The sequence below is a fragment of the Cavia porcellus genome, unplaced genomic scaffold (genome assembly GCF_034190915.1).
Source record: "Cavia porcellus strain 051 isolate PalLab524CR breed Dunkin Hartley unplaced genomic scaffold, mCavPor4.1 scaffold_7, whole genome shotgun sequence".
Lineage (NCBI taxonomy): Eukaryota > Metazoa > Chordata > Mammalia > Rodentia > Caviidae > Cavia > Cavia porcellus.
The window spans coordinates 21,426,673-21,450,382 of NW_026947490.1; the positions used below are offsets into that span (position 1 = coordinate 21,426,673).

General features: G+C 52.2%; 2 protein-coding genes across 3 annotated transcripts in view; one reads left to right on the top strand and one right to left on the bottom strand.

Annotated features, from left to right (window-relative positions):
• Cnfn (cornifelin) lies at positions 1-2,259 on the top strand. 2 transcript variants are annotated; one of them, XM_063252838.1, is made up of 5 exons: positions 49-152; positions 717-901; positions 1,354-1,464; positions 1,790-1,926; positions 2,034-2,259. In XM_063252838.1, exons 2-5 carry the CDS (start codon positions 865-867, stop codon positions 2,121-2,123), a joined length of 375 nt encoding a protein of 124 aa, XP_063108908.1. In that variant the 5' UTR covers positions 49-152; positions 717-864; the 3' UTR covers positions 2,124-2,259. The 2 variants fall into 2 exon arrangements, with proteins under 2 accessions (XP_013002300.2, XP_063108908.1); XM_013146846.3 differs by lacking the exon at positions 717-901 and having other exon boundaries at positions 1-152.
• A 5,758-nt stretch (positions 2,260-8,017) lies between these two features.
• Positions 8,018-23,710, bottom strand: part of Megf8 (multiple EGF like domains 8) — a 43,040-nt gene continuing 27,347 nt past the window's right edge. The window contains exons 31-41 of the mRNA XM_003464538.4: positions 22,084-22,315; positions 19,437-19,560; positions 19,054-19,267; positions 18,680-18,894; positions 14,167-14,374; positions 13,839-13,998; positions 13,458-13,650; positions 12,597-12,767; positions 12,278-12,408; positions 11,372-11,504; positions 8,018-10,828 (exon numbers count right to left, since the gene is read on the bottom strand). Of these exons, the coding sequence (XP_003464586.1) occupies positions 9,560-10,828; positions 11,372-11,504; positions 12,278-12,408; positions 12,597-12,767; positions 13,458-13,650; positions 13,839-13,998; positions 14,167-14,374; positions 18,680-18,894; positions 19,054-19,267; positions 19,437-19,560; positions 22,084-22,315 (3,050 nt within the window). The 3' untranslated portion in view covers positions 8,018-9,559. The remainder of the gene's footprint in view (positions 10,829-11,371; positions 11,505-12,277; positions 12,409-12,596; positions 12,768-13,457; positions 13,651-13,838; positions 13,999-14,166; positions 14,375-18,679; positions 18,895-19,053; positions 19,268-19,436; positions 19,561-22,083; positions 22,316-23,710) is intronic.

A 23,710-nucleotide genomic window follows, 5' to 3' on the forward strand; every position in this document is an offset into this window, starting at 1 on the left:
GCCAGACCGGCTGGGCTCCCTGAACACCTCTGTCAGAGCCCCGCCCAGGGCTACGTGGCACTGCCCATATAAAAGCTCCTGGCCTGCAACTGAGAACTCAGTGCCTGTATCACCTGCATCTCTGTCTCCATCACTGCATCTTCAGCCTGAAGGTAGGAGTAGCCCTTCCCTCCCGCAGCCCTCTGCTCGCTGAGGCTGGGCACCTCTTCTCTGTTCTGCCACCATCCCACCCTGCTTACATCTCCTTTTGTGTATCTCTGTGATGTCTGTCTTCCTGGATGTATGTCTTTCTCAATGCCCCGTGAGTCTGCCTTCTCAACCTGCACGGCACTAAGTTGGGTCTGGACATTCTGGAGTTCAGCATTCCCTCTTCCACCTGGGCCATCAGAGTTGGGTGTCTCTCTTCACCCCATGGAGCCCTGCTTCCCTTGGTGAAGTAGGCTTGCAGAGGAGTCAAAGGGACTGGAACGCATGGGCATTGCTGGCAGCATCTCTGTGGGCAGCAGGCCTAGAACTCTTTGCCCCTCGTCTCTGCCTCTGTCTGACTGTCTCTTAGTTCCTCTGTGCAGCTCTGTCTCTGGTATGAGGCGGGTCCTCTGGGGTCTGTCGGGCAGCTGTAAAGAGATGGGCGAGTTTCTCGCCCCCCACCCCACTTACCCATCCCTGATCCCATGTCTCTCCTAGCCAGTGGGCTGACTTGGCCTCTTTCTTCCCAGCTCCCTTGCCCCTGAGAGCCCAGCCCCCAGTGCCCCAGTCCCTTGCCCTGCCCTCCCCAGTATCCAGCATCCCTTGGACAGACCTCACTGCCGCTGCCGCAGCCACCTCTACATCCATCCACACCGCCGATTCCTCAGGGTCAGCAAAATGCAGTTTGAGATGCACGACAACGTGAAAGGCAAAGGTGGGATCGCTGGATGGACCTGCCACCCTCTCAGTACCCGGAACCTGGCTGCCTCCCTTCCCTGGGCACCCTGGCTTCGAAGACAAATGGCAGCTGCTTCCACCCCAGAGGTCCCCTGAGATGCTGGAGCCCAGACTCAGATGTGGTGGAGGAGGTGGCATGTGCAGGCCCTGCCCAGAAGCGGTGCTGCTTTTTCTCAGAATTCCAGGATCCTCAGCCCCTGCACTCCACCCCACCCCATCGCAACCAAATGTGCAGGAGGCAGCAGGAACAGGGACAGACTGGGGTGTGGATGTCCACATGTGGCAGAAGGGACGGGAAGATGCAATAGTGTCCCCACCGTGGGCGGCCTGGTGGCCACGCCTAGACTGCCCGGCAGAGGGAAGGGTGGCAGGGGCAGAAGACCCAGGAGGTCCAGCAGGCTGCCTGCTGACACCTCTCCCCCTCCGCAGCCATGTCGTACCCTGTGACGACTCAGCCCCAGTGCGCCAGCACCTGCTACCAGACCCAGCTCAGTGACTGGCACACGGGTCTCACGGACTGCTGCAATGACATGCCCGTCTGTGAGTGCGGGGAGGCGGGAGGGGAGGGAGGCTCACCCCACCTACCTGCCGCTCCTAGCGGCCGCGCTGCCACCTCCGCCCTGGGGACTCTGCATTCCCTGGCCAGAACCCCCACGTTGCTAGGGCCCGGACCTCAGCTTCCAACTTTCAACTTCCCTTTCGCCTCAACTGTCCTGGTGACTTCAGTTCCCCCTGCAAACGCTGAGCCACCCCTCCTCGCGCCCAGGCCCCTCTGGGACCTCTCTATTGCCTCTGACGCTCAGCTCCCTCGGGGAAGCTGGCCCCGCGGGCCCCGCCCCTGATCTGTGGTCCCCGACCCTCCCAGGTCTGTGCGGCACTTTCGCTCCCCTGTGTCTCGCCTGCCGCATCTCCGACGACTTCGGCGAGTGCTGCTGCGCGCCCTACCTGCCCGGAGGCCTGCACTCCCTGCGCACCGGCATGCGCGAGCGCTACAACATCCAGGTGCGCGCCAACTGCCCGGGGATCCGGCACCGCGCAGGAGCAGGGCGCTGGCGACCTGCCTCCGGGGCAGCCCGCAGCGCTCCTGACTCCTCTCTCCCACCTTTTAGGGCTCCGTCGGGCACGATTGGGCGGCCCTCACCTTTTGCCTGCCCTGCGCCCTCTGTCAGATGGCGCGGGAACTGAAGATTCGAGGGTAAAGACGTTGCCACCTTCCCCCTACTGAGCCTGTCGTCGTCCCGCCTGGCCTCCTCTGGTCCCTCCGGGAGAGTCTGCCTCCCCCTCGCCCCTGTCCAACTGCCAAAATTACACCCGCAATAAAAACCTGAAAACCAAGCCCGCCTACATCCTTTTTGTCCCACGAAAGGAATCTGGGTGGAGAGGGAGGTTTGGTGATGGAGGTGGGGACACATGAGAAATGTCTGGGTGTGGATAGAAGAGTTGGGCACTGGAGGAGACTGGCTGTGGGGTGACTTTGGCTTTGGTGAGTCTTCCCTGTCGGAGCCCAAGTGACCTCCACCTAACCACGTAAAACCACTGCACTGAGCTGCAGACCCTGTCTGAAATTCTGCCTACAATGGGAAAGTAAGCAAAGCCAGAAAGGGAATCTTATTACTATAGACACACAAGTTAGGCAGAAAATAGCAGGCAACTAGAGAGGTACTGGGTCCAAGACCGAGTCGTGATGACCGGGCCTTGATTTGATAAGCAAGAGCTTATCAAGAGTTAACAAGAACTCCAGCAGACAGTTAAATCCAGGGATGTAACAACTGAGGTATGGAGCAAGGTGATGATGGATACCCACTGCAGCATTTCCCTGTCTGGGAAATGTTTCTTTCCTTCTCACTTTTGTTTGTGTTTTTGTTTTGAGAGAGGTTCTCACTATGCCGTCCAGGCCGGCCTCAAACTCGCAGTGATCCTCCTGCCTCAGCCTCCTGTGTGGAGTTTCACCTTGTTCTTTTAATGAACTACTTGGGTAGGCTAGAGATCAACAGGCAACTGCAGACACACGCTTGTTGCATGCCTCATCATCTCATAGGCCCATTTCTAGCTTGAGTAAGGTTGTTTTAGTCCTACAAGTTGACTTTAGTTTGACTTGGAGTGATCTGAGCCCTGGTCATATTTTAATATAAAAGTGAGACAGAGAGTCACTGTGACAACCCACTTTCATTCAGGTCGAAGAAAAAAATATATAGGAATGCTCTCCTCTGCTCTTTTAGTACCTATGGACTTTTGGGCTTCACACTTCTACCAGGCTTGAGGTATTTTTGTCTCCAAAACAAAGAGCTGTCAAACTGAAGGCTCTCTGGAGCTGAAATGAATTCCGAAAAGTTATCCAGTTCAACCAACCCTCTTTATGATGCTGAACATTAATAATGGACATCTATCTCAGGGCTAGCAGTGTAGCCTACTGGTAAAGTGCTTACCTAACAAGCATGTGGTCTTGGGTTCAATCCCCAGAACTGCCACCAAAAAAAAAAAAAAAAAAAAAAGACAAAGAATCAGGGGTGTATCGTATGGCCACAAAACTCACCTGTGAGAAGCCAATCATACATCTCCTATATAAGCCACTCCTAAATCAGCTTCCCAGCTACAAACATCCTTCCCCACATCCTTGTCAGGAGGTTTAAATTTGTAATCCCAGGGAAATGTTACTGGAATTCTAGCGAGTTAATTCCAATCTACCATTGCCAGTGCAACCCAAGGCGAGAATAAAGACACTTAGACACATACACAGTTATGGGGAGCCAAGAGCGTCCTAAGACCAGCCAAGATGGTGGTTCACTGGAACAAAGGTCACAACTATAGGCCTAAACTGGGTTTCATTAATTCCCCATGAGGAGAACAGCTTGGGATGAATGACAATGAGAATGGCAGGAAATATGTTTTTGCCATGAGCTGGGCTAGGTAGAAGGCCTGAGATCACCTCTGCTATACGCAGAGGGAAAGATTTGCAGAGGGTAATCTGCATAACACAACTGAGGTAGTATCTAATATTTTGGGGTCGGTGCTTCAGCTCTGATGTACAATCTTTTTCACCCTGGGAAGTCACAGCCTCTTTCTGAAGGCTAAGTCCCAGCCGACAGGGTGGAGCATGACTCTCTATCCCACCTGGCTCAACCACATATTTGGGGAGTCACTGGGCAGGGAAACAGTGACTGTCACCTGGCTTTAAAGATCACACATCAGTTCTTGAGCCAGCCCAATTTACAGTGCTTCCAGCCAGTTGAAAGGACAAAGAAATGGCCTAGCCAGCTCTGTCCAGATCACTACATGAAGACAGGGCCAAGTTTATCCAAAATAGAGATAGCAGCTCTTCTTTCAAGGAGAGGCTTAGTCGTTTAAGATGCTGGCCCTCTAGGTCCACTATCTGATCCACTCACTAGCTCATTGTAAGAATGTTCTATTCGTACCACCAACTTGCCTCTCTAGGGGATGCAGCTGGGGCACTGGGGATTGAATCTAGGACCTTCATACTGAGCTATATCCCCATCCCTTTATTTTTTAGAGGTAGGGACTCACTGGGTTGCTAAATTGCCCAGGCTTGGCTTGAATGTTTGATCCTCTTGCCTCAGCCTCCCAGAGTGCTCTTGTTTGGGGCACGCAGCCCCACACCTGCCTCTGCCTCGCCCTTGATATACTGATTGTCATTGCCCTGTGCAGACTACACTTTTGCATGATAACATTTACTCAAAAGCAACTGGCAGGCTAGAGAGTATTCAGGTCTCAAAACTGGACCAGCTTGGGCTCCAATCCAAAAACCTCGCCACTTGCTTTGTCAGTCCATAACCTTATTCATTTATTTATTTTTGTCTTTTTGAGACAGGGTCTCACTATGCAGTTCAAGCTGGCTTTGGGCTCACTTTGTAGCTCAGGTTGGTCTCGAACTCGCAACGATCCTACCTCAACCTCTCGAGCACTGAGATTATAGGAACGTGCCACCAAGCCCAGCTTCCATAACCCTTTCTGAGCCTGTTTTTTCTTCTGAGGGTAAGAACCCCCCATATGTCAAAAGGTTGGTATAAGAACAGGGAGGACAGATGAAAGCGGGACTTTAAAAAAATTGCATTATGGGGCTGGGGATTTAGCTCAGTGGCATAAACGCCTGCCTTGCAAACAGGCAGTCGTTTGATCCCTGGTATCAATAAAAACGAAAAAGACAAAAAAAATATTGCAGTATTTATAACAGAACTACCTCAGCATTAATAAAGCATGAGTGTTACTTGCGTGATCCTCCACCGCTGCACCCCACCACTGAGTAGCATCCTCACTTCCAGTACTTAGGAGCCTGCTTGAACGTCACATGTCCCAAATCCAGCTCCTGCTCCTCCATCCCCCTGCTCCACATTCTTTCCACCTCAGGAAGCTGCAACCCATTGCTAACTCATTGCCTGTCTCACACAGTGCCCAAGCTGGCAGCACAGTCTGTTGGCTCTACTCTCAGGATACGTCCAGGATCTCACCACAGGTACTCACCTCACTTCTCCCTCCCTCCTCAACTTGAAAGAACACAGTGGCTCCCTTGCTGGGTTTCCCCACAGAGGGATCCTCTGAACACCTAAGTCAGATCACATGCCTTATGTGCTCACCATCCTCCCATGGCTCTGTCCCTTGAAAGTAACAGTCCTCACTGTGACCAAAGGACTTTCAGAATCTGGTGCTTACTCCCTCTGCAAACTTGTCTGATTTCTGTCTTTCCCTATTCCCTCTGCTCCAACCACATGAATCAGTTTTCTCTAAAATTCTAAGTGCACTTCTGCCTCAGAGCCTTTGCACTGGCTGCCTCCTCAGCTTTGGATGTTTTTCCCTCAGATATTATATTCCCTCCCTGTCATCATTGTATGAGAGGCTTCCCTTCCTGCTTTATATTAAACGGGAAGTGCCAAGTGCCCTTTCTGGTCACTTTCTAATACACTGCATCATTTATTTACTACCAAGCACCCCACTGGTTTACAAGCTCTGTGAGGGCAGGGGCCTTGTCCATTACTATGTTCTCAGCACCTGGAACATTGTGGGGCCCACTGTAGCTGATCTTAAGTGGATGACTTTGCCTCGGAAAAATGACTTTGCAGGTGATGTTGGGGTGATGAAGGTTCAGGCTTGTGTCAGCATCTGATTTGTTCCTAGTCAGCCCTGAGTTCATAGGCAAGAGACTTAGCTTGCATATTTACAGGAGAACAAGTTTCCAGGGGATGATTCTGGGAAGACTAAAGACTCATGTGAAGCAGCAAGCACAGCGCCCAGAGGGATGCAGACCTAGCTAAAATGCCCCCTTGCTCAAAGCCCCCGGAGCAGCGGTGGTTATGCACACGAGGGTTAGAAGCCAGGCCTGTGGTACCCCCTGCCAGGCTTCCTCTCACCCACCACGAGTCTCCTGCATTCTGGTGCATCTAGCAAGAACTGAGAACTGAGGAGTTGATGCACGGGCAGGATGGACCTATGCCATGTAGCGTTTGTGCAGAGGCACACACAGTCGAGAACAGGAATCAAGGTCAGAGTGACCCTGTGTCCCATAGGCAAGGCTGAACCTTACCCAGAGTTGAAGTATACCACAGCCCATTTTTTGTTTGTTTGTTTTGGTGGTAGTGGTGATAGAACTGGGTAAGGAACCCGGGGCTTCACAATGAACTACATCCCAAGCCTCCCACCAACCACTTTTTCAAACTTTGAGACAGGGTCTCATTGTCTTGGCAGGATTCAAATTTGCAGTCCTCCTGCCTCAGCCTTCTTCAGTGCTGGGATTACAGACTTGTGCCACTATGACCGGTTGGGGAGTTCTTTCTGGGCAGGGCAAAGTCTCCTCTGGCTTGGGACTCCCTGTCTTTGAGCAGCATAACCTGCTGCTCTATGATTCTAGGGTAGTCAATTCTGCCGTATTTCCAGAAAAAAATTCAATTTGAAGACCCTAGTGCCCACTGCCTGCTGGGATAGGTCTCAGCTATGTCAACCTATGCTAAATGTAACACACCTTCCACAAAGGGCACAACAGGCCAGCAGTCAGAGATGTGAGTTTTTGAGTGAGCTAGGGCTTAAATGGCAGCTGACACTTGACAACTAAATCTTGTCTCATTTGCAAAACGGCAACAACATAGTTTCTACCTAACACCGTTGTTGGAAACATCAAATAAAATGAAGCAAACAATCTAGCACACGGCATTCAGTAAATGTCAAGTTCATAGTCACATTGCAGAGGTTAGGTGCTATTGTCCATTCCTAGTGGCAAAATTTCTATGTGGCCAAAGTAATCCCTGAAAATCCCCCACATTGCCCACCAAGCCCAAAAACAATGTGTCATTCCAGTCTACATCAGAGACCATACACACCTTACCTGAAGCAACCAACTTGTGTTTGGCTGTCCAGAAGAGGTACCCCACTGAGCACTCCTAGCAAGATGCTCATGCTGAGTCGGAGGCTGAAAGGCAGAGGCTTCTGGCTCCCACATGCCTTCTGACCCAGGCTTGTGCCTGCCCAGATCAGGAGATGGAATGGCTCCCACAAGGCCTCTGGCTTTGACCCCAAGAGTGGACTTGAACCAGAGAAAGTTTAGTGTGTTAGGGCCTTGTCTCAGTCCATGATGTCTGGCTTGAACTCTTCAGTCTTACAGCAGAGCCCAAAATAAAACCCGTTCTTGGGACCAAGGGAGTCCATCTTCCCCTCTGAGTCACACTGGAGTGTCTTTGTGGCAGGGACCCAGGAAAGGTCAAAGGTGTCTCTACTCACAGCTCCCCTCACTTTTCCCTGGGTACGAGGTACAGAGCATCCATACTAAGCTGTATCCCCACCCTTTTTGGAGGCAGGATCTTTTATTAAGTCACCCAGATAGAGCTCAAACTTGTGATCCTCCAGCCTCAGCTTCCAAGAGTACTGGGGTTACACCACTGTACCATTCTATCCTTCCCTTTTGAGGAGAAAGAGCTCCTGTCAGGCCCACTCCTCACCACTCAGGAGCCTGGTAAAGGTCACTCTGCTCACAGGTGGCACCAGCAGGCAGACATTCATCCCAGGTACCAGCACTCAGGTGCTGGTTCAGAGCCAATGCCCATTCATTTGCCGCCCCCCTCCCCCCAGCATGCAGATCAAAATCAGACACCTGGGCCTTTCCCACGCTTTATTTGTTAAGTCGCTCCTCTCCTCTTTAAACATGGCCACATCTGCCTCTGACATGCACACACTGGGGGGCCTCTCAGACAGGGGCTTCCAGTGAAGGGAAGATGCAAGGCCCAGCCCCTCCAAGGGCCACAAAAGAACAGCTAGAGGATGTAGTCTTGGAAAAGAGACCCAAATTCAGGAAGATGGCTAAACTTGGAGGAGGGGTCCTCAAGAATGACAGGAGCTCAAAAGTTCTAGGAGGTGGCTTGGGTGGGGTAGCCCCTAAAGTCAGCAAGGCATCACTATCTGGAAGAGAGTTGTGGGCAACGACCCCACCACAACCCTCTTCAACTTCAGTTCCCCCACCCCCACCACTGATGCCCCATACCTGCCCAAGTGGCATCTCAGGCAAAGATTTGACTCCTCCGAGCCTCCCTACCAAGAGGCGCTTGTGCCTGCCTCACCGGGTGACTGTGGTGCCAGAGTCAGGCAGTACCACTCCTGTGCTTTGTCCCTGGACCCCAGGGGTGGTAGCAGCAGCAGCTTTCTGTTTTCTCTCACTGCTGGCTGGACAGTCACACTGCCACCCTCACCAGCACCACCAGTATCCTGCCCTTCATTCGTTCTGCTGAAACAGAGGGCCAGCTGGACCTGACTGAAGAAAGGTCCAAAAGGTTTCTCACATCAAACCCAGATGCTCATTTTCCCAAGGCCGCCTCCCCACCCTTATGAGCAACCCCATTAGTAGAGGCCGTAATGGTAGGGCCATCCTGGATGTGTCGCACTTCTCGACATCCACACCCTGTCTGCCACACTTATCCTGCCTCTGCCTCCGCCTTTCTCAGTGCCACCACCCTGGTCCAGCCCACTATGGCCCCCTGCCCTCCTGGTGCCTCTCCTGACCCCTCCAACCCACTCCCTACACCACAACTAAAGAGGCATGGGCCCTGCCTCACAAAACTATTCAACAGCTTCTTATTGCCCTTGGGGTAAAACCAAAAGCCCCTGCCCAGGGCTCAGAAGGTCCTGTCTCATGTCCTCACACTTCACCTGGCTGATAACGTTTTCTGGTCCTTCCAGCAAGCTGGGTGCCACCTCCATCCTCTGCCCTGCAGTTCCATTTGCCTGGAACCCATTTCCCAAAGCTCTTCCCATGGCCAGAGCCTCTCTCCCTCAGTACAGCTTCCTGGAAGGCACAATCAACTTCACTGCACACCCTTCACCACCACAGCCTGCCCAGGTCTCGTAACATTTGCACTTCTCTGAAACGACACTTTTTTATGTGTATGTGTGCAGACTGTCTCCTTTCACTAGAACCTAAGTCCCATGAGATCAGAGAATCCTCTCTCACTGCCTGCTTTGTTCTGTGCCTACAACAGTGCCTGGCACAAAGTAGGATTCAATAAATAGTTGCTGAATGCAGAACAAAGGGGACCCCTGGGGGAAGGGAACCAGTGGTCTCTAAGGAGCCAGTGTCCAGGGACCCCCCAGTCCAGGGTGGTCCTATCAGCTGAGTTGGCTGCTGAGGCTGAGGACACACGGCAGGTCAGAGTGACATACTGGTTAGGTTGTCCTGGCTCAAGAGCCCCTTTCGGCCTACACCGGCCCCATGTCCACTCCCCCCTGCACTCCCGCCACCCCCACAGTAGTCATGCAGCCTGTGTCGCAGCGTAACAAGTGCTGACCCCAGGCAGGCTCCATTGGGTGCGTGGGGCCCGCCAGGCAGCTGGAGCAGTAGTGTGGCTACACCAGCCATGCCATCCTCTGTGGGCTCAAGGGTGATAGGCCCCGCTCGAAGGCCAGTGGTGGTAGCAGGGATGGCCGGTGGGCAGCAACCCCCTCCCATGGGTCCCCAGGGTCCACCGGCCCCTGTCAGCAGCAGAGGAGCGAGGAAAGGCTCAGAGCGGCGGAAGGCGGGTGGTGGGAGTCCTGCTGGCTTCCAGGCAGGGGTTGGGGCAGTGGGGTCTGGCGGGAAGCAGACGGTGACTTTGGCAAAAGGGCGGCTGGCCATCTTGGTCATTTCCTGCAGGTGTCGGCGCTGCTCCTGCCGCTGGTCCAGGGCCTGCTTGGCCTTCCAGAGGAGCACACAGAGAGAGAGGAAGAGGAAGAAGCAGGAAAAGAAGACTGAGAAGAAGACAAACAGGTCTATGTGAGCCTGGTCCTGCCGGAAGAACAGCAGGCCCTGAGAGTCAGCTGAGCCGTTGGCTCCGGGCCCACTTGGGTCCCCCACGCCCAGCAGCAGCAGGTAGAAGCGGCTAGACTTGAGGGCATGGTGCTCATGTGGGTAGGTGATGACTAGCCGGTCCCGCACTCCTCGGACCACCAGCACGGCAGATGGCTCCGTCACCGTCACATAGGTAATCAGGCCCCGTGGCCATACCTCCCGTACTCGTGGCTCTGGAGGTGTGCCTGGCCCACTTCCAGCCCCTGGTCCTCCTGGGTCCCCGGCTACCCGGGGCCCACCATCAGCGGGAGGTAGGGGTGGAGGCGGGGGAGGGGGAGGCTGGATGTGTACAGTGTGGATGCCAGTGTCAGGGGCCACTCGAACTACAAAGGTGTCATAGGAGGTGGAGACGTAGAGGTCCACAGCACCGAAGGTCACATCCAGTGTCAAGCGTATGTCCACATTGGTGAATTTGGGCTGCACACCAAAGAGGACAGTGCGGCCAGGGCCCAGGGCCCGGCGCTTGGGTTCATGGAAGCAGTTGGTCTGGGAGGTGGGGTCCAGGCAGCACTCTTGCTCCACTGAGATGAGGCGGTAGCACTGCTGGCCACCCAGTGGGCTCCCGTGGAATGACTCCCGGCACTTGGCGCACTGTGGGCAGGGTAGGGGTGGAGAAAACATCAGGCTCAAGCTCAGGTAGGGCTGTCCCCTCACAGAGCTAATAAGGTACCTGATGTAAGTGGCCACTGCCCTAAGCCTACCTGCTCCCCCAGGATGTCCCTGGCACAGTGTGGATGCTACTAGAACCTGACATTCCAGCACTGCTGTCCTTGGTGTCACCCAGTGAGTGGCACTGAGGCTCACCTGGATTCAGTTATTTTGGAAGATGGACTCTAGACCTCAGTTTTGAGAATCAGCCCACTGCCTTTTTGTCTTAAGTTAATATGAGATGGGTTTGCTGGCACTAGCAACCTTCAAGTTATGACTATACGTAATAGAGACTTTCTTCTATACCAGTCTGAGCTCCACAGTATGGGTTTCCAGTATCAATGCCCAGGGCCTGCAACTGACTGAGACACAGAAACAGTCTAACATGCTGACCTCAACCTAAGATCAGTGTCACAACCTTGTTGCTCGTCTTGCTTCTTTGGGGATATGGACATTTCAGCCCACATTTCCCTTCTCCAGCCATACCTGATACTTGTAGCAGTCTCGGCGGTCACTGGGGGAACTGCCCTGGCATGTGCCTGTCTCTGTGTTATTCTGACATGGGCAGCCTGTCCCATCTTGCTCGTTACAGGTGTCTGCATGACCATTACACTGGCATCTGGGGATGGGGAAGAAGACTGGGTTACTGAGTACTCAGGATGTGATGGTTGGGCTTCACTGTCAACTCGATTGGCTTGAGTGCCACCTATGGGATTGGTAGGACACACTTCTGAGTGTGTCTGGATGGGCTATGGAGGTATGATCTTGGATACTATATCTGGTTCAAGCTTTCACTCTTGGGCTGTTTTTCTCTGCTCTGCTTCCTGGCTTTTATGAACTAAGTATCTTTCCTCCATCATGACTTCCACCAGGATGCTTCTGCATTGGAGCTGGCTAACCATGGACTGAATCGCCTGAAACTGTGAGTTCAATTCAATCTTTCCTTTAAACTGTAAATGTCAGGCATTATGTAAAGCTGATTACTAATATACAGGGCCTCTGAGGCTCCCAGAGCTCCAACCAATTACCCAAGGCCATAGAGCCATTAAATGGCAGTCAGGATTAGAACCCAGGTCGAACTGACCTGAGTCACCCAAACATTCAGAAGAAAGGAAATGAAGTTGGAGGTTGTTTCAAGGCCTCCTCTCTCAGCAGCCTTCTCTTCTTGCCAGCATGCCTCCGCCAGGGCTGTTCTGTAGCCTGCACCCCAGTGAGGGCCTCTGAGGGAGGTTATTTCTCGTCTGAGCCCAGCCCATCCTCCCACCCAACTTGGCCTGGATGTGTACAGTGTGGATTGCCCTCCTCTGACTGACAGAAGAAGACTGGGGAAGAGAGTATGGCTCAAGAGTTACTCCTAGAGATAAGGGTGAGGGTTCTAGCCTTTGTTCTCACTTGGTACACTTTCCATCCAGGAGGAAGTAGCCATGGAGGCAGCTCTCACATTTGTCCCCATAGCTGTTATTCTGACAGTTCACACACACAGCTTCATCTTCACTAGGACCCTCAGTCACCCAGTTTTCAATCTGGCCAAAGGAAGACATGTGATCACAAAAAAGCATGGGTCATCCCCTCCTCCCTCAGACTCAGGGATCCTGGCCCAGCCTCCTCCCTCAGATCCTGGGGTCCTGGCCCAGTCTCCCCCCTCAGACCCAGCGGATCCAAGCCTGGTCTCCTTCCTCAGACCCAGAGGTCCAAGCCCAGCCTCTTTTACCTCCTCTGGATCCAGTGAGTACTTTTCAGGCTCCCTCCTGGCCATTTCAAGCTCCTTCCTGGAGACGCAGACGTGGCTGTTGCCACGACAGAAAGCATGACAGGGCCGGCAGGTCCCGCCCCCCACGGCTGAGCCCACAAACAGTGGGAGGCACTGCTCACAGTGGCTGCCCTGGGAACCCAGGTCAGAGTGGTCAGAAGTGTTAGTGAATCAAGGGGTGGGGGATGTAAGGGATTGGCACTTGGTAAGGACCATCCCTGCCTATCTGTGTTCAGAAAACTTTCATTTGCTTACTTTTAGCCCTAATTCTTGAATTCAATAAACCCTCACAACCAGGAATGCTAGTATAGATCTGTAATCCCAGCTGTTTAGGAAAGCTGAGGCAGAAAGATCACAAATTCAGTCCCAATCTGCCAGAGCAATTTAGCAAGACTGTCTCAAAATAAAAAATAAAGAAGGGCCAGGAATATAAACAACTATGTAGCTCTGGGTGAAGGCCCCAAGTTCAGTACTACCCAGTTCCAGAAAGGAAGGCAGGCAGGCAACAAGCTTTCTCTTCACACACCTGCCTTTCTGCCCCAGCCCACAATCTGTCCACGACTACAGTCCCCCCACCCTGCCCGGAGGCTTCCACACCTTTCGGAGCCATACTCCTGTTTCCCTTCCACCGCTTACAAGGACTCAGAACAAGCAGGGCTGAAGATGTAGTTCAGCGGCCGGGCATTGCCTACCATATGGGAGGCCCTCGGGTTGATCCCCAGTGCCACAGAAAACAAAAGAAACCCACATCCAGAGAACAGACTGAAGGCAAGCAAGGGCCTGGGTCCCAAGATGAGGGGTCTGGGCCCCAGCGCGGCCCACCTTAGTGTGGTTGCGGCAGAGCAGGCAGTGGTCTCGGGCTCCCACGCCAGCACACTCACTATGACGATTGCAACGACATTCTGTGGAACAGTTGCGGCCCACAAAGCCGAAGTGGCAGCGGCAGTGGTCAGGCTCCACACATGAGCCATTCACGCAGCCCTGGGCGCACACAGGGCGGCACAGGCCCGTCACACTGCGGGGCGGAGTGGGGGTCAGGGGAGATGGCCAGGGCAGGAGCTCATCTTCCCCATCCTGATCAATCCCTCCACCTGCATGCCCTCCAGGCTTTGCACAGACCTCATCCCTCACTGCTCCCCAAGCACTCTCCCACCAGGCCTGTGTGTCCCCTCCTGCCCACCCACAGTCCAGCCAGAGTCTCACTTGTCCATGGTGTAGCCCATCTTGCAGCTGCACTCGTAGCCGTGGGGCTGGTCGTGGCAGTTTTGGGTCTCATTACAGTCATGATGCCCGTTTGCACACTCGTCCTCAGGGGGGCAGGACAGGAAGGCCCAGGAGGCCCCAGAACCCCCACACGTCAACCCTGGCTCCAGAGATTCAGAGCTTCACTTGGGTGCTTCTGCACCACTTACCCCCCAGACACCCAGGTGACCCTGCTCATGAGCGATACACGACACATCCCCAACAGTGCCCCCTGTGTTCTCCACACCATACCCCAGCCAGTTCCCTCGCCACTCCAAATCCCTCTCACCATCACGAGGGCCGCTGAGTCCACCTTCCATGCAGTGGCCACCCCCATCCTGGCCCCCCCATGCACACCAGCCACAGTGAGGGCGCCGCAGGCACAGGGCACACTGGGTTGCTTGAGCACAGCCCAGGGAGCAGCTCTCAGGTCCCCGGAGCAGCCGCCCACAGCCTCCAGCCATACATCGAAGGGGCAGGTAGGAGGGGCTCAGACACTGTCCAGAGGGGAAGTGGGGTAGGGAGAGAGAGACAGGAAAAGGGGGTCAAACACAACATTGTGGAGCTCTCCCCAAGCTGTATCCTCCTGGAGGTCCTGCCCTCCCTGACCAAGCCAGCCCAGGACATCGGCTGGGCCTTCCCAGGCTCCCTCTCAAGCCTTTGTTATACAGGTTTCAGTGCTGGAAGTAGGACTGGGGAGGTCCTGGAAATGGAAAGATCACACAGACACAGGCTGGAAGGATGTTTGCATGAACAGGCAACATGCAAATGAAGAAGACATGGAAAGGAAGAAAAAAGCAGGAATACAAAGGGTAGTGAGGCCTAGGGAGAGGCAGCTACCTGGCTGCCACCTCCAGCCCCTGGCGAGAACCAGTGCAATATCGTTATCGGTGCCGAGGCTGTAACCCAGGCCCTTGAACATGCTAGGCGAGTGTTTCAGTGCTCAGCAGTAAACACTCATAACCCGACTGGCTGCACTTCCTACCCCAGCTCAGGGTACTCCTGTTTCCTGCTGCTAAAGGCAGGCAATGAAAGAGACACAGTTTTAAGAGTGGGCTTACAAGCCACAGTTGCTTAGACAAACATGAACCTGGCTGCCGGGCAAAAAATCTCTCCCACCCAGGCTGGGAAGCTGAGAAGACTTGGGCGAGGGGTCTGGCAGCAACACAAAAGCCACTCCTTCTGTGTTTGGACCCAGACCACATGCATATGAGGTTCCGACCCTTGGAAGCTTACCTCAGTATTTAAGAGCATTTTATTTACTGCTTTGGCCTTAAACGAAGTAGGAGAGGGAAGGGCTTAATATGGGCTGGCTGTCTGAAAGCACTTAAGAAAAAGCAAAGCAACTGTGGAACCCTGAAATAGAAAACCCCAATTCCTGTGGCTGGAGCTCTGTGCCCACTGAGGGTTGGGCTGACCAGAGGCAGATTTGCTGCTAAGCAGTCTAATATTTCCATGCCTTAGGCATGTCACAAATTCTGTGTTCTTTTTCCGTTTTTATGCATTGCTAGAGATCAAACTCAGGGCTTTTTACATGCTACGCAAGTGCTTTACCACTGAACTACATTTCTAGCCCCCTTTTCCTGTGTGTGTGTGTGTGTGTGTGTGTGTGTGTGTGTGTGTGTGTGTGTGTGTGTTTAACTCTTTCTCTGTCAGGCTGAGCTTTCAGATCTAAACTGAGTGCAGATGGTGGGGCAATGTGTGTGGGAAGGGGCAGAGTCCTCAGAGCTGGCTAGCAGGTTCTGCTGACCTGCCTAGCAGTAAATGCAGTGATGCCCACATAACAAACTTCATTTCCTGTGTTCTTGGAAAAGACATGTAAACCTAAGTTCTAAGAGCACAATCTCAGTTTACCTGCTTACGTACCCCGCAGTTTAATAAAACACCCAAAGGTGTTCAAATGAACTTGTTGGAGGGAGGGAAGAGGAGGGATGGAGGGAGTCCAGGAAGGACAGCCCTGGGTCGCTTGTCTAGGTTCTGAGGTCAAAGCCATCCCAAAGAACAATGCCAGATGATTCAAATCTGACAACCCTTGAGCTACATCATAGCAGGTCTGACCTGTACACCGTTTACATTTGGTCTGTGTAGTGATATTTTTAAAACATTCAAGTAGGGCTGGGGATTTAGCTCAGGAGCATGCCTGCTTTGCAAGTGCTCAGTCATGAGTTCAATCCCCGGTACGAAAAAAAAAAAAACAAATTCAAGGAAGCTGTGTGGTGGCATATGCCTGTAATCCTAGCACTCACGAGGCTGGGATTACAGCCTGGATTACAGAACAAGACCCTTGTTTTAAAGGAAGCCAGCCATGGTGGCACACACTTGTAATCCCAGCACTCAGGAATCTGAGGCAAAGAGAACTGCAGTGAGTTTGAGCCTAGGTAGAGAGTCTGGGTTACATAGTGACTTTAAGGCCAGCCTGGACTACACAGTTAGATCTTACCTCTAAAAACGAAACAAAACAAAATCCAAGCCAATACCTTAAAGCTAGGAGATTGCATAGAAGTCAGATGACCTGGCAAAAGTCCCCTCGAATTTCATACACAACATGAACTTTGTGCTGTGTGGCCCTCTAGGCAGGCTCCAATTCGTTGCCCCCACCACTTCCTCCTGCCTCCCTCCTGGCCAGTTACTCATCTTGAGAGCTGCCCATGCCCTTCAGGCATGTGAGCCTAGAAGGTACAGAGGCTCTGGAAGAGCTGAATGTGCCAACTGGTGCTCTGGTGTTGCCTTCTGGTCCCAGGAGTCCACAAAGACAAATCACAGAAATCTAGGGAATTTTAGGGGAGGACTTACATTGCCAGAAAGACCCCAGGTATGGAGACAAGAGGTCTCTGCTTTTGCAGATCAATGCCATAGGGCCTTTGTCCTTGTGCTACACTTCAAACCCATAGAGAACCCTGAAGGGGATTCCCAGGAGTTGTCTCACTCAGTGGAGATCAGGAATCCTCAACTGCAGATGGCCAGACTGGCCCTCCCAGCACCACTCCTTACAAGAGCACCAGCACTGGCTCAGTAGCTATGCCTGTAGTCCCAGAACTCAAGAGGCTGAGGCAAGAGAACTGTCCTGCCTGAGTAACTTAACAAGAACCTGCTTCAAAGTAATAATGAAAAAGGCTTAGGATGGAAAATTACTCACCTAATGTCAAAGAACTAGGAAGTGGTAAGGCTAGATTCAAACCCAGGGCCAGCTAAGCTGGGAACTTGAGCTTTTGATCTCAAGGCAAATGAGCCAACATGCAAGCCGCTGCTGGGTGGGGCTTCCGCCCTACGTGCCTATGCTCCTCTGTGCCCTGCCCTCCTGGCCTGGAACTGCAGGAAGTAATATCGGTTTCTCTGTATAGCTACTCTAGACACAGACGCTCTAATGGCCACTGTCCTGTTTTCTCTGCACTTCTGGGTGCTGGCGGAGTGGGGGAGCAGGCTGTGGCGTGGTGAGCGGGCACACCTCCACTGGCTCTTGCACAATCAAGGTATGGGAGGAGTACACAGCTAGGGACTCAGAGAGCAACTTCCTGCCAGATGGGACAGAGGAATGTAAATGAAATGCCTTTGTCTGCCACAGGGATAGCTGAATCACGCTACACAGATGCATCTTTGAAACTGATTTTCTGGAAATGGAGAGGATGTTGTGAACGCTCAAGGGTTCTGACTGTCCTGGACACATGGTGACCTCCAACAATCACCCCTCTCTGACCGCAGACATAGACAAGGCCCTGGCATGCCCTGCCCTGCCCTGTTTGAACCACGCACTTCTAAGCCCCCCTCGCATGCCTCATTGGACCGAGGCTGCACACCCGATTCACGAGCAGGGTGAGAGCCTCTCCTTGAGAATGTGAGCTAATGACAGAGGGGACTGTGGCCTGTGACATTAGAAAGGTAAATGAATGAGGTCCAAGGCTGTCACTTGAGGCCATGTGTGTTGCTGATGAAGCCAAGGAACATCAAAGGAGTCAGCTGTGTGGAAGAAGCGCTGACGTTACAGGCCACAGGGCCAAAAGCAAAGGAGCAGCACTTTCTCTCCTCAGATTCATCAAATGCCCTAGATTCTTTTAACAAAATGAGTTTCAGGGCTGTCTCTCCCTCTGCTTTGGGGTACTGAGAATTGATCTCAAAGACCTTGCTCTTGCCGGGCAGGTACTTAGGCTACTGAGCTATATCCCAGCTTTTTTATGGACACAGGATCTCACTACGTAGTGACAGGCTGGTCTTGACGTCACTTATGTACCCTAGGCTGGCCTAAACCTCACAGCAGTCCTCCTATCTCAGCTTCCCAAGTGCTGAGCCCAGCAGGCTACTTGTTTCTTACACCAAAAGTTACCAAGGTAAAGCGAGAGAGATGGAGAAGGAAACAGAAAAAGGAGATTGAGGAGACATGGCGAGAAGCGGGAGGCACATGCCTGTAATCCCAGCACACACAGGTCACAAATTCAGCCTGGGCAACATAGTGACTTATTAAGACACTGCTTCAAAATAAAAATAAGGGCTGGGGGTTGGGGATGTACCGAGGTGCAAAGAGCTTGGATTCAATCACTGGTACCAGAGAAAGAAAGAGAGACAGAGAGAGAGAGAGACAGACAGACAGACAAACAGACAGACAGATAGAGAGAATGAGAGCTGGAGACAGAGAGGGGTAAGGAGTCAGGACATGGACACAACAGTGTGGCCAAAAAAAACAGCAGGGGATTCACAAGATGAAGGAAGGAAGATAGTGGGAGGAGGGAGAAAGAAGACGATGGGGCTGGAGCTATGATGGAGATGGAGGCAGGAGGAAGACAAAGAAAACAAAAGGTCAGTGCCAGTACCTGTTGGAGGCTGCTGCTCCAGACACAGTGCTGCCAGCCCCCATCTGCACCCTTGGAGTCCAGGCAGGAAGTGCAGTTGGGCAGTAGGTGACAGGGGGTAGGGCAGGGGAGTGGGGGTGACGATTCAACTGGCATTGGGGACACATTTAGCAGAGAGTGGCTGAAGCATGTCCAGTCATAGGTGGGCTGCACTGAGAGGATGCGGCGGGTCTCCCCTGCAGTCAGGGGCAAGGGATGATGGTACCCACTTGTCAGACCAGGGGACCAGGCCCCAGTTCCCTTCCCTCAGACCCGGGGGTCCAGGCCCGGCCTCCTCCCTCAGACCCCGGATCCAGGGCCCCAAACCCTCTCAAAGACCAAGCACTTCAGCTCACCTGTCCTCTTGAACTGCCGTGTCCACATGCACTTGCCCTCTCGTGTGCACTGCTCACAGTCAGCAGCCCCACATGCAGCCTCGGAGCAGTTCCCGGCCCAGAACACCTCTCGCTGGTTGATGCGACAGTCATTCTCCGAGGTGCAGGAGCCATTGCGCCCGATGCAGGCACCCTCGGGGCAGTTGGTGCACCACTTACAGCGTGGGGCAGATGCCTAGCAGGAGAAGACAGGCTCAACCCCAGGACCCCTCCTGATCTAGGTCTTCCCAACCAGCTACAACTGAAGGGCCTGATGGTTCCTGAGACCCCCAGGGTGGATTGGACAGCTAAGGAAGAGCGGGGATCAGCTGTCCTGCCCCTCTTTGTCAGCCCAGGCCATTTACCTCTCCATCTCCAGGCTGCAGGGTCCGGGGATGGCGGGCCAGACACTCACTGCAGGTCCGGAGCCGTCGGCATTCCTCTGGAGAGCGAGGCATCGGGGAGCAGGGGGATCCCCCACAGCCGAGTCTGGAGGGCAAGAGACCTGGCTCACTCACTCCCAGCCAGGCGCCAACCTCCTACTTCCTATGCCTCTTCCCGCTCCCCTCCACACCAGACCTAAGCTGGACTTGTCACAGAGCTCCAGATCCTGGTCTGCCCACTCCATGTCCAACTATCACACAGGCTGGAAATGTCAGAAAAGACCCATGTCTAGGAGCTCCCTTCAGCCACTGAGGCTTTCTGAATTTCTCTTTGACTGTCCCCTCCTCAGCACCCAGTTGCAACCACTTGCTGAGTTCAAGGCTCTTCCTCTCACCCCAGCCAGAGCATGGGTCCCCAGTGCCTCCCCCGACCAATCTGACCCCCGACAACAGCTCTGGGGATCTCAATGCCCAGGCCTGCCTTGCTCACTCCTGCTCAAACCTTCTATGGACAGTGCAGGTCCACAAACCCTTGCCCAAAATCTATGGAGCCACATGTATTTCAAAATTTTGCTTTTAGAAAAGCAGTGGGTGCTCCCAGTTACACACACATACAGAGGCCTGGGGGAGCACCTCAAAGTCAGAGCCATTCCAGTTTCTGGCACATTTCATGGGACAAGGCCCGAACAGCCTCACATGGGGCAGAACAAGTGAGTGGGCACAAACCTAGGAATGTCCTAGCTGGCAGAGATGTTCAGATTCTTGAGCTGCAGAGGAGGGGACTGGGAAGCGAGACAGAAGCCAGCATGTCGGGCAGGCAATGGAAGCCTTTTTCTCAGCTGCCTCCACCCACCCATCTAGTCCACTATCATGTCCTCACCCCCCCCCCCATGCACTAAGGATCAGCATTCATCAAGCACTTTCTATATGCCAGGCACCAGTAAGGAACTTAGAATGTATTTATTGAATATTCCTACTAACTACTTGAGGCAAATGTTTTATCATTGGTTTTAGGGAAGTCAGCTGAGGCTAGGAAGGGGACAGAGTGACTTCTCCAAGATGTCACCATCATCACAAAGCCTGGCTTGAGGCTCCAGTCTATGTGATTCAAATTCGACAGCCTTGGGTCACCATACCAGGCCATATGTATACAGCCCTACCCAGAGTTTCTTCTGAAGTTCTCTCTACTTTTACATTTATGCCATACTGCACCAGTATTATTAAGCCTCATCCAGGGCGCCTTCCAAGATGACCAATGTCAGAGACAGTTGTTGAGTTCTGGAGCCCTGGTCTGCTTCTGGGGGACCTGGAATGGGGAGGGCATGCAGCTTCACTAGAATGTGTCTGGCCATTTCCTTTGACCTGAGTGTACAGGTGGCTCAAGAAGGGACTCAGAGGGCAGGGCTGCCTGGGGTGTGTTAGTCTCTTCTTAGTGTAATTGGTTGGGCATGCTCCTCCTGTGGATTTTGGTAATGATGGTAACAAGTGATCACCATTTATTGGTCTTATTTTTGGTGGCCACATTTAGTGATCAGCATTTTTTTTTAAAGATTAACTTTTGCTTTATTCTTTTTTAATTGGTACCAGGGATAGAACTCACGACCATGCGCTTGCAAAGCAGGCGCTTATGCCACTGGGCTAAATCCCCAGCCCCCGTGATCAGCATTTTCCAGGTAATATCTTACTCCAACCTGCTGCTCCATCATCACATTTGTTGTAAGACATTTATTCTAAGAGACAGCACATGGTACAGATGACAGCACCACCCTGAACCAATAGCCTTTCAGAAGTTCTCAGGGGGCGAATCTTATTTTACAACATTTCCCCCTAGTCCCTTGGGATGTGTTCAACAAAGCTTGTTTCCTTTGCATTCATCAGAACCTGGCTTCTGTCAGTTTATGTGGGTTTCAAAAAATGGTGTCAAAATTCTCCACTTCTTGAATCATTTAATTATCTAATAGACTGCCTGTTTAAGCAGAAAAAAAACCCAAATTACATAAGACCTAGCCCATGTCTCTGCTAGTCAGTTTGGTAAACATTCACCACAGTCCTGTTGGCTTGCCCAGTGTCACCAAACACTGAAGGGTAAAGAAGTGGTGGCTGGTAGGTTGTTGCTTCTGGGAGACAGCAGTACCAAGCAGTGAGTAGGACATTGTTGGCTCTAACCTTATCCAACCCAAGGGAGAAGGAAAGAACTCAGAGCTGGGTCCTACAGGACATGTTCCAGGATGAGACTGGCTACCTTTCCCTCCTCCTATGCAGCATGGGGCTCCCTGTGTGCCACTTCATGGGCTGGATATCTTAGGCAAACATAGGGGTCTCTTGGCAGGATCATAGGAAAACTCAAAAGATTGGGGGACAGACTTACAATCCTCAGAGACTTGCCCCTCGCCCCTTGGAGGCTGGTCTAAATGCTGGTCTAAATGATACCATGAGTTATTCAGGGCCCAGTCCAGACCCAGCTCCTCCAGAAACAGATCCTAACCCACAAGCAGGGCTCCCCAGTATAGCTGCCCCCAGCCACTTCATCTGTGATGATTCACTCACTTTCCCACGTGTCTCCTCCCAGCCCTGCTGTCCCCCAAGAGCACCACTACTGCCTGCAATGACCTGCCAGTCACATGGTTACCTGTGGGCCTGGTCCCCTGAAAGGCAGGCTCCATGGCACCAGGTGCAGGCCCCAGACTGGTTACAAGCTTCAGGTGAGGGTAACAGGCGGCAAGGGTCAGGGGGCAAGGTCAGTGCCAGTAGGCGGCCCAGAGCCACACCCCCAAAGCCCCCAGAGATGTATAGGCGGCTCCCCACTGCTGCCACTGCATGGGCCACAGACTCTTCCATTGGAGATCCCACAGAGGCCGAACCTGAAGAAAGATGGGGTGGTCAGAGAGGCAGAACAGGAGATATAGGGAGGAGACCTATACAAAGAAGCCAGTCAGGACGGTCTCTGAGAGGTGACAAAGACAGGAGGACAGACACAGGAAGGCAGGGAGGAGACAGATACAGACAAATGAACCTGAGAATCAGACAGCAAAAGACAGGAAGAGAACAGCAGACAGAGAACAAAAGAACAGAAAGTGGGGAATAAGAACAAAGACAAGCCAAAACAGTGGTGCCTACTGGAACCCCAGCAACTCCAGGAGGCTAAGCCAGGGGAATCATGAGTTCAAGGCCAGCCTGGGCAACTCAGTAAGACTCTGTCTCAAAATAAATTTTTTTAAAGGGCTAGGCTAGGAATGTAGTCATACAGTACTTGCCTAGCATATGTGAAACCCTGAGTTCAATCCTCACCACCACAAAAAACAAAACAAACAACAACAACAAAAAAAAAACAGAGACAAATGTTTTGGAACAGGATGGAGGTGGTAACCACACAACATTTTAAGGGCTCTAATGGTCACTAAGTTGATCATTTTTTAAAATGTATTTATTTTTGCAGTGCTGGGGCTGTAACTTGAGGCTTTATATAGGCTAGGCAACCCCTCTACAACTAGGCTACACACTCATGCCTATAGATCATTTCAAAATTTTATGTCACGTGAATTTTACATCAGTTTTTTTTTTTTTTTTTTTTTGTCTTTTTCCTTTTTATGGGTACTGGGGATCGAACTCACGACTGCCTGCTTGCAAGGCAGGCGCTTATGCCGCTGAGTTAAATCTCCAGCCCCCACATCAGTTTTTTAAAGTCTCAAAAAAATAAGGGAGACACAGATCATAGGAAAGGTAGATTATGGAAAAAAAAAGAGAGAGAGAGAATCAGAGAAGAAAAAAAGAGAAAGAAGACAGGCCCAAAAATACAAACGTAACCATAACACTAAGTGAAATAAAAGCACAAGATGTGGGCTGGGGTCATAGCTCAGCAGAAGAGCACATCTAAAATATACAAAGCCCTGGGCTCCATGCCAGGCACTGCAAAAAAAATAAATAAAGGTGAGATCTAAGCCCACTTCTAACCTATGAATAGCAGAGCATGGAAAGAAAACCCCTGCACACAAAGGGGCTGTCTCTAGAGAGGATTATGGCTTTTTTTTCTTTCTCATCCTATAATTTGTATATAATAAATATTACTTTTATAACCAGAATAAAAATAAAATTTTCAAAGTAAAATGAAGGAAAAAGGGTCTCTCAATGGTCTTTACAAAATACAGAAGAGGGCTGGGGACTTAGCTCAGTGGCACAAGCACCTGCCTGGCAAGTGTGAGTTCATGAATTCGATCTCTGGTACCAAAAAAGAAAGAAAATACAGAGGAGACAGGAGC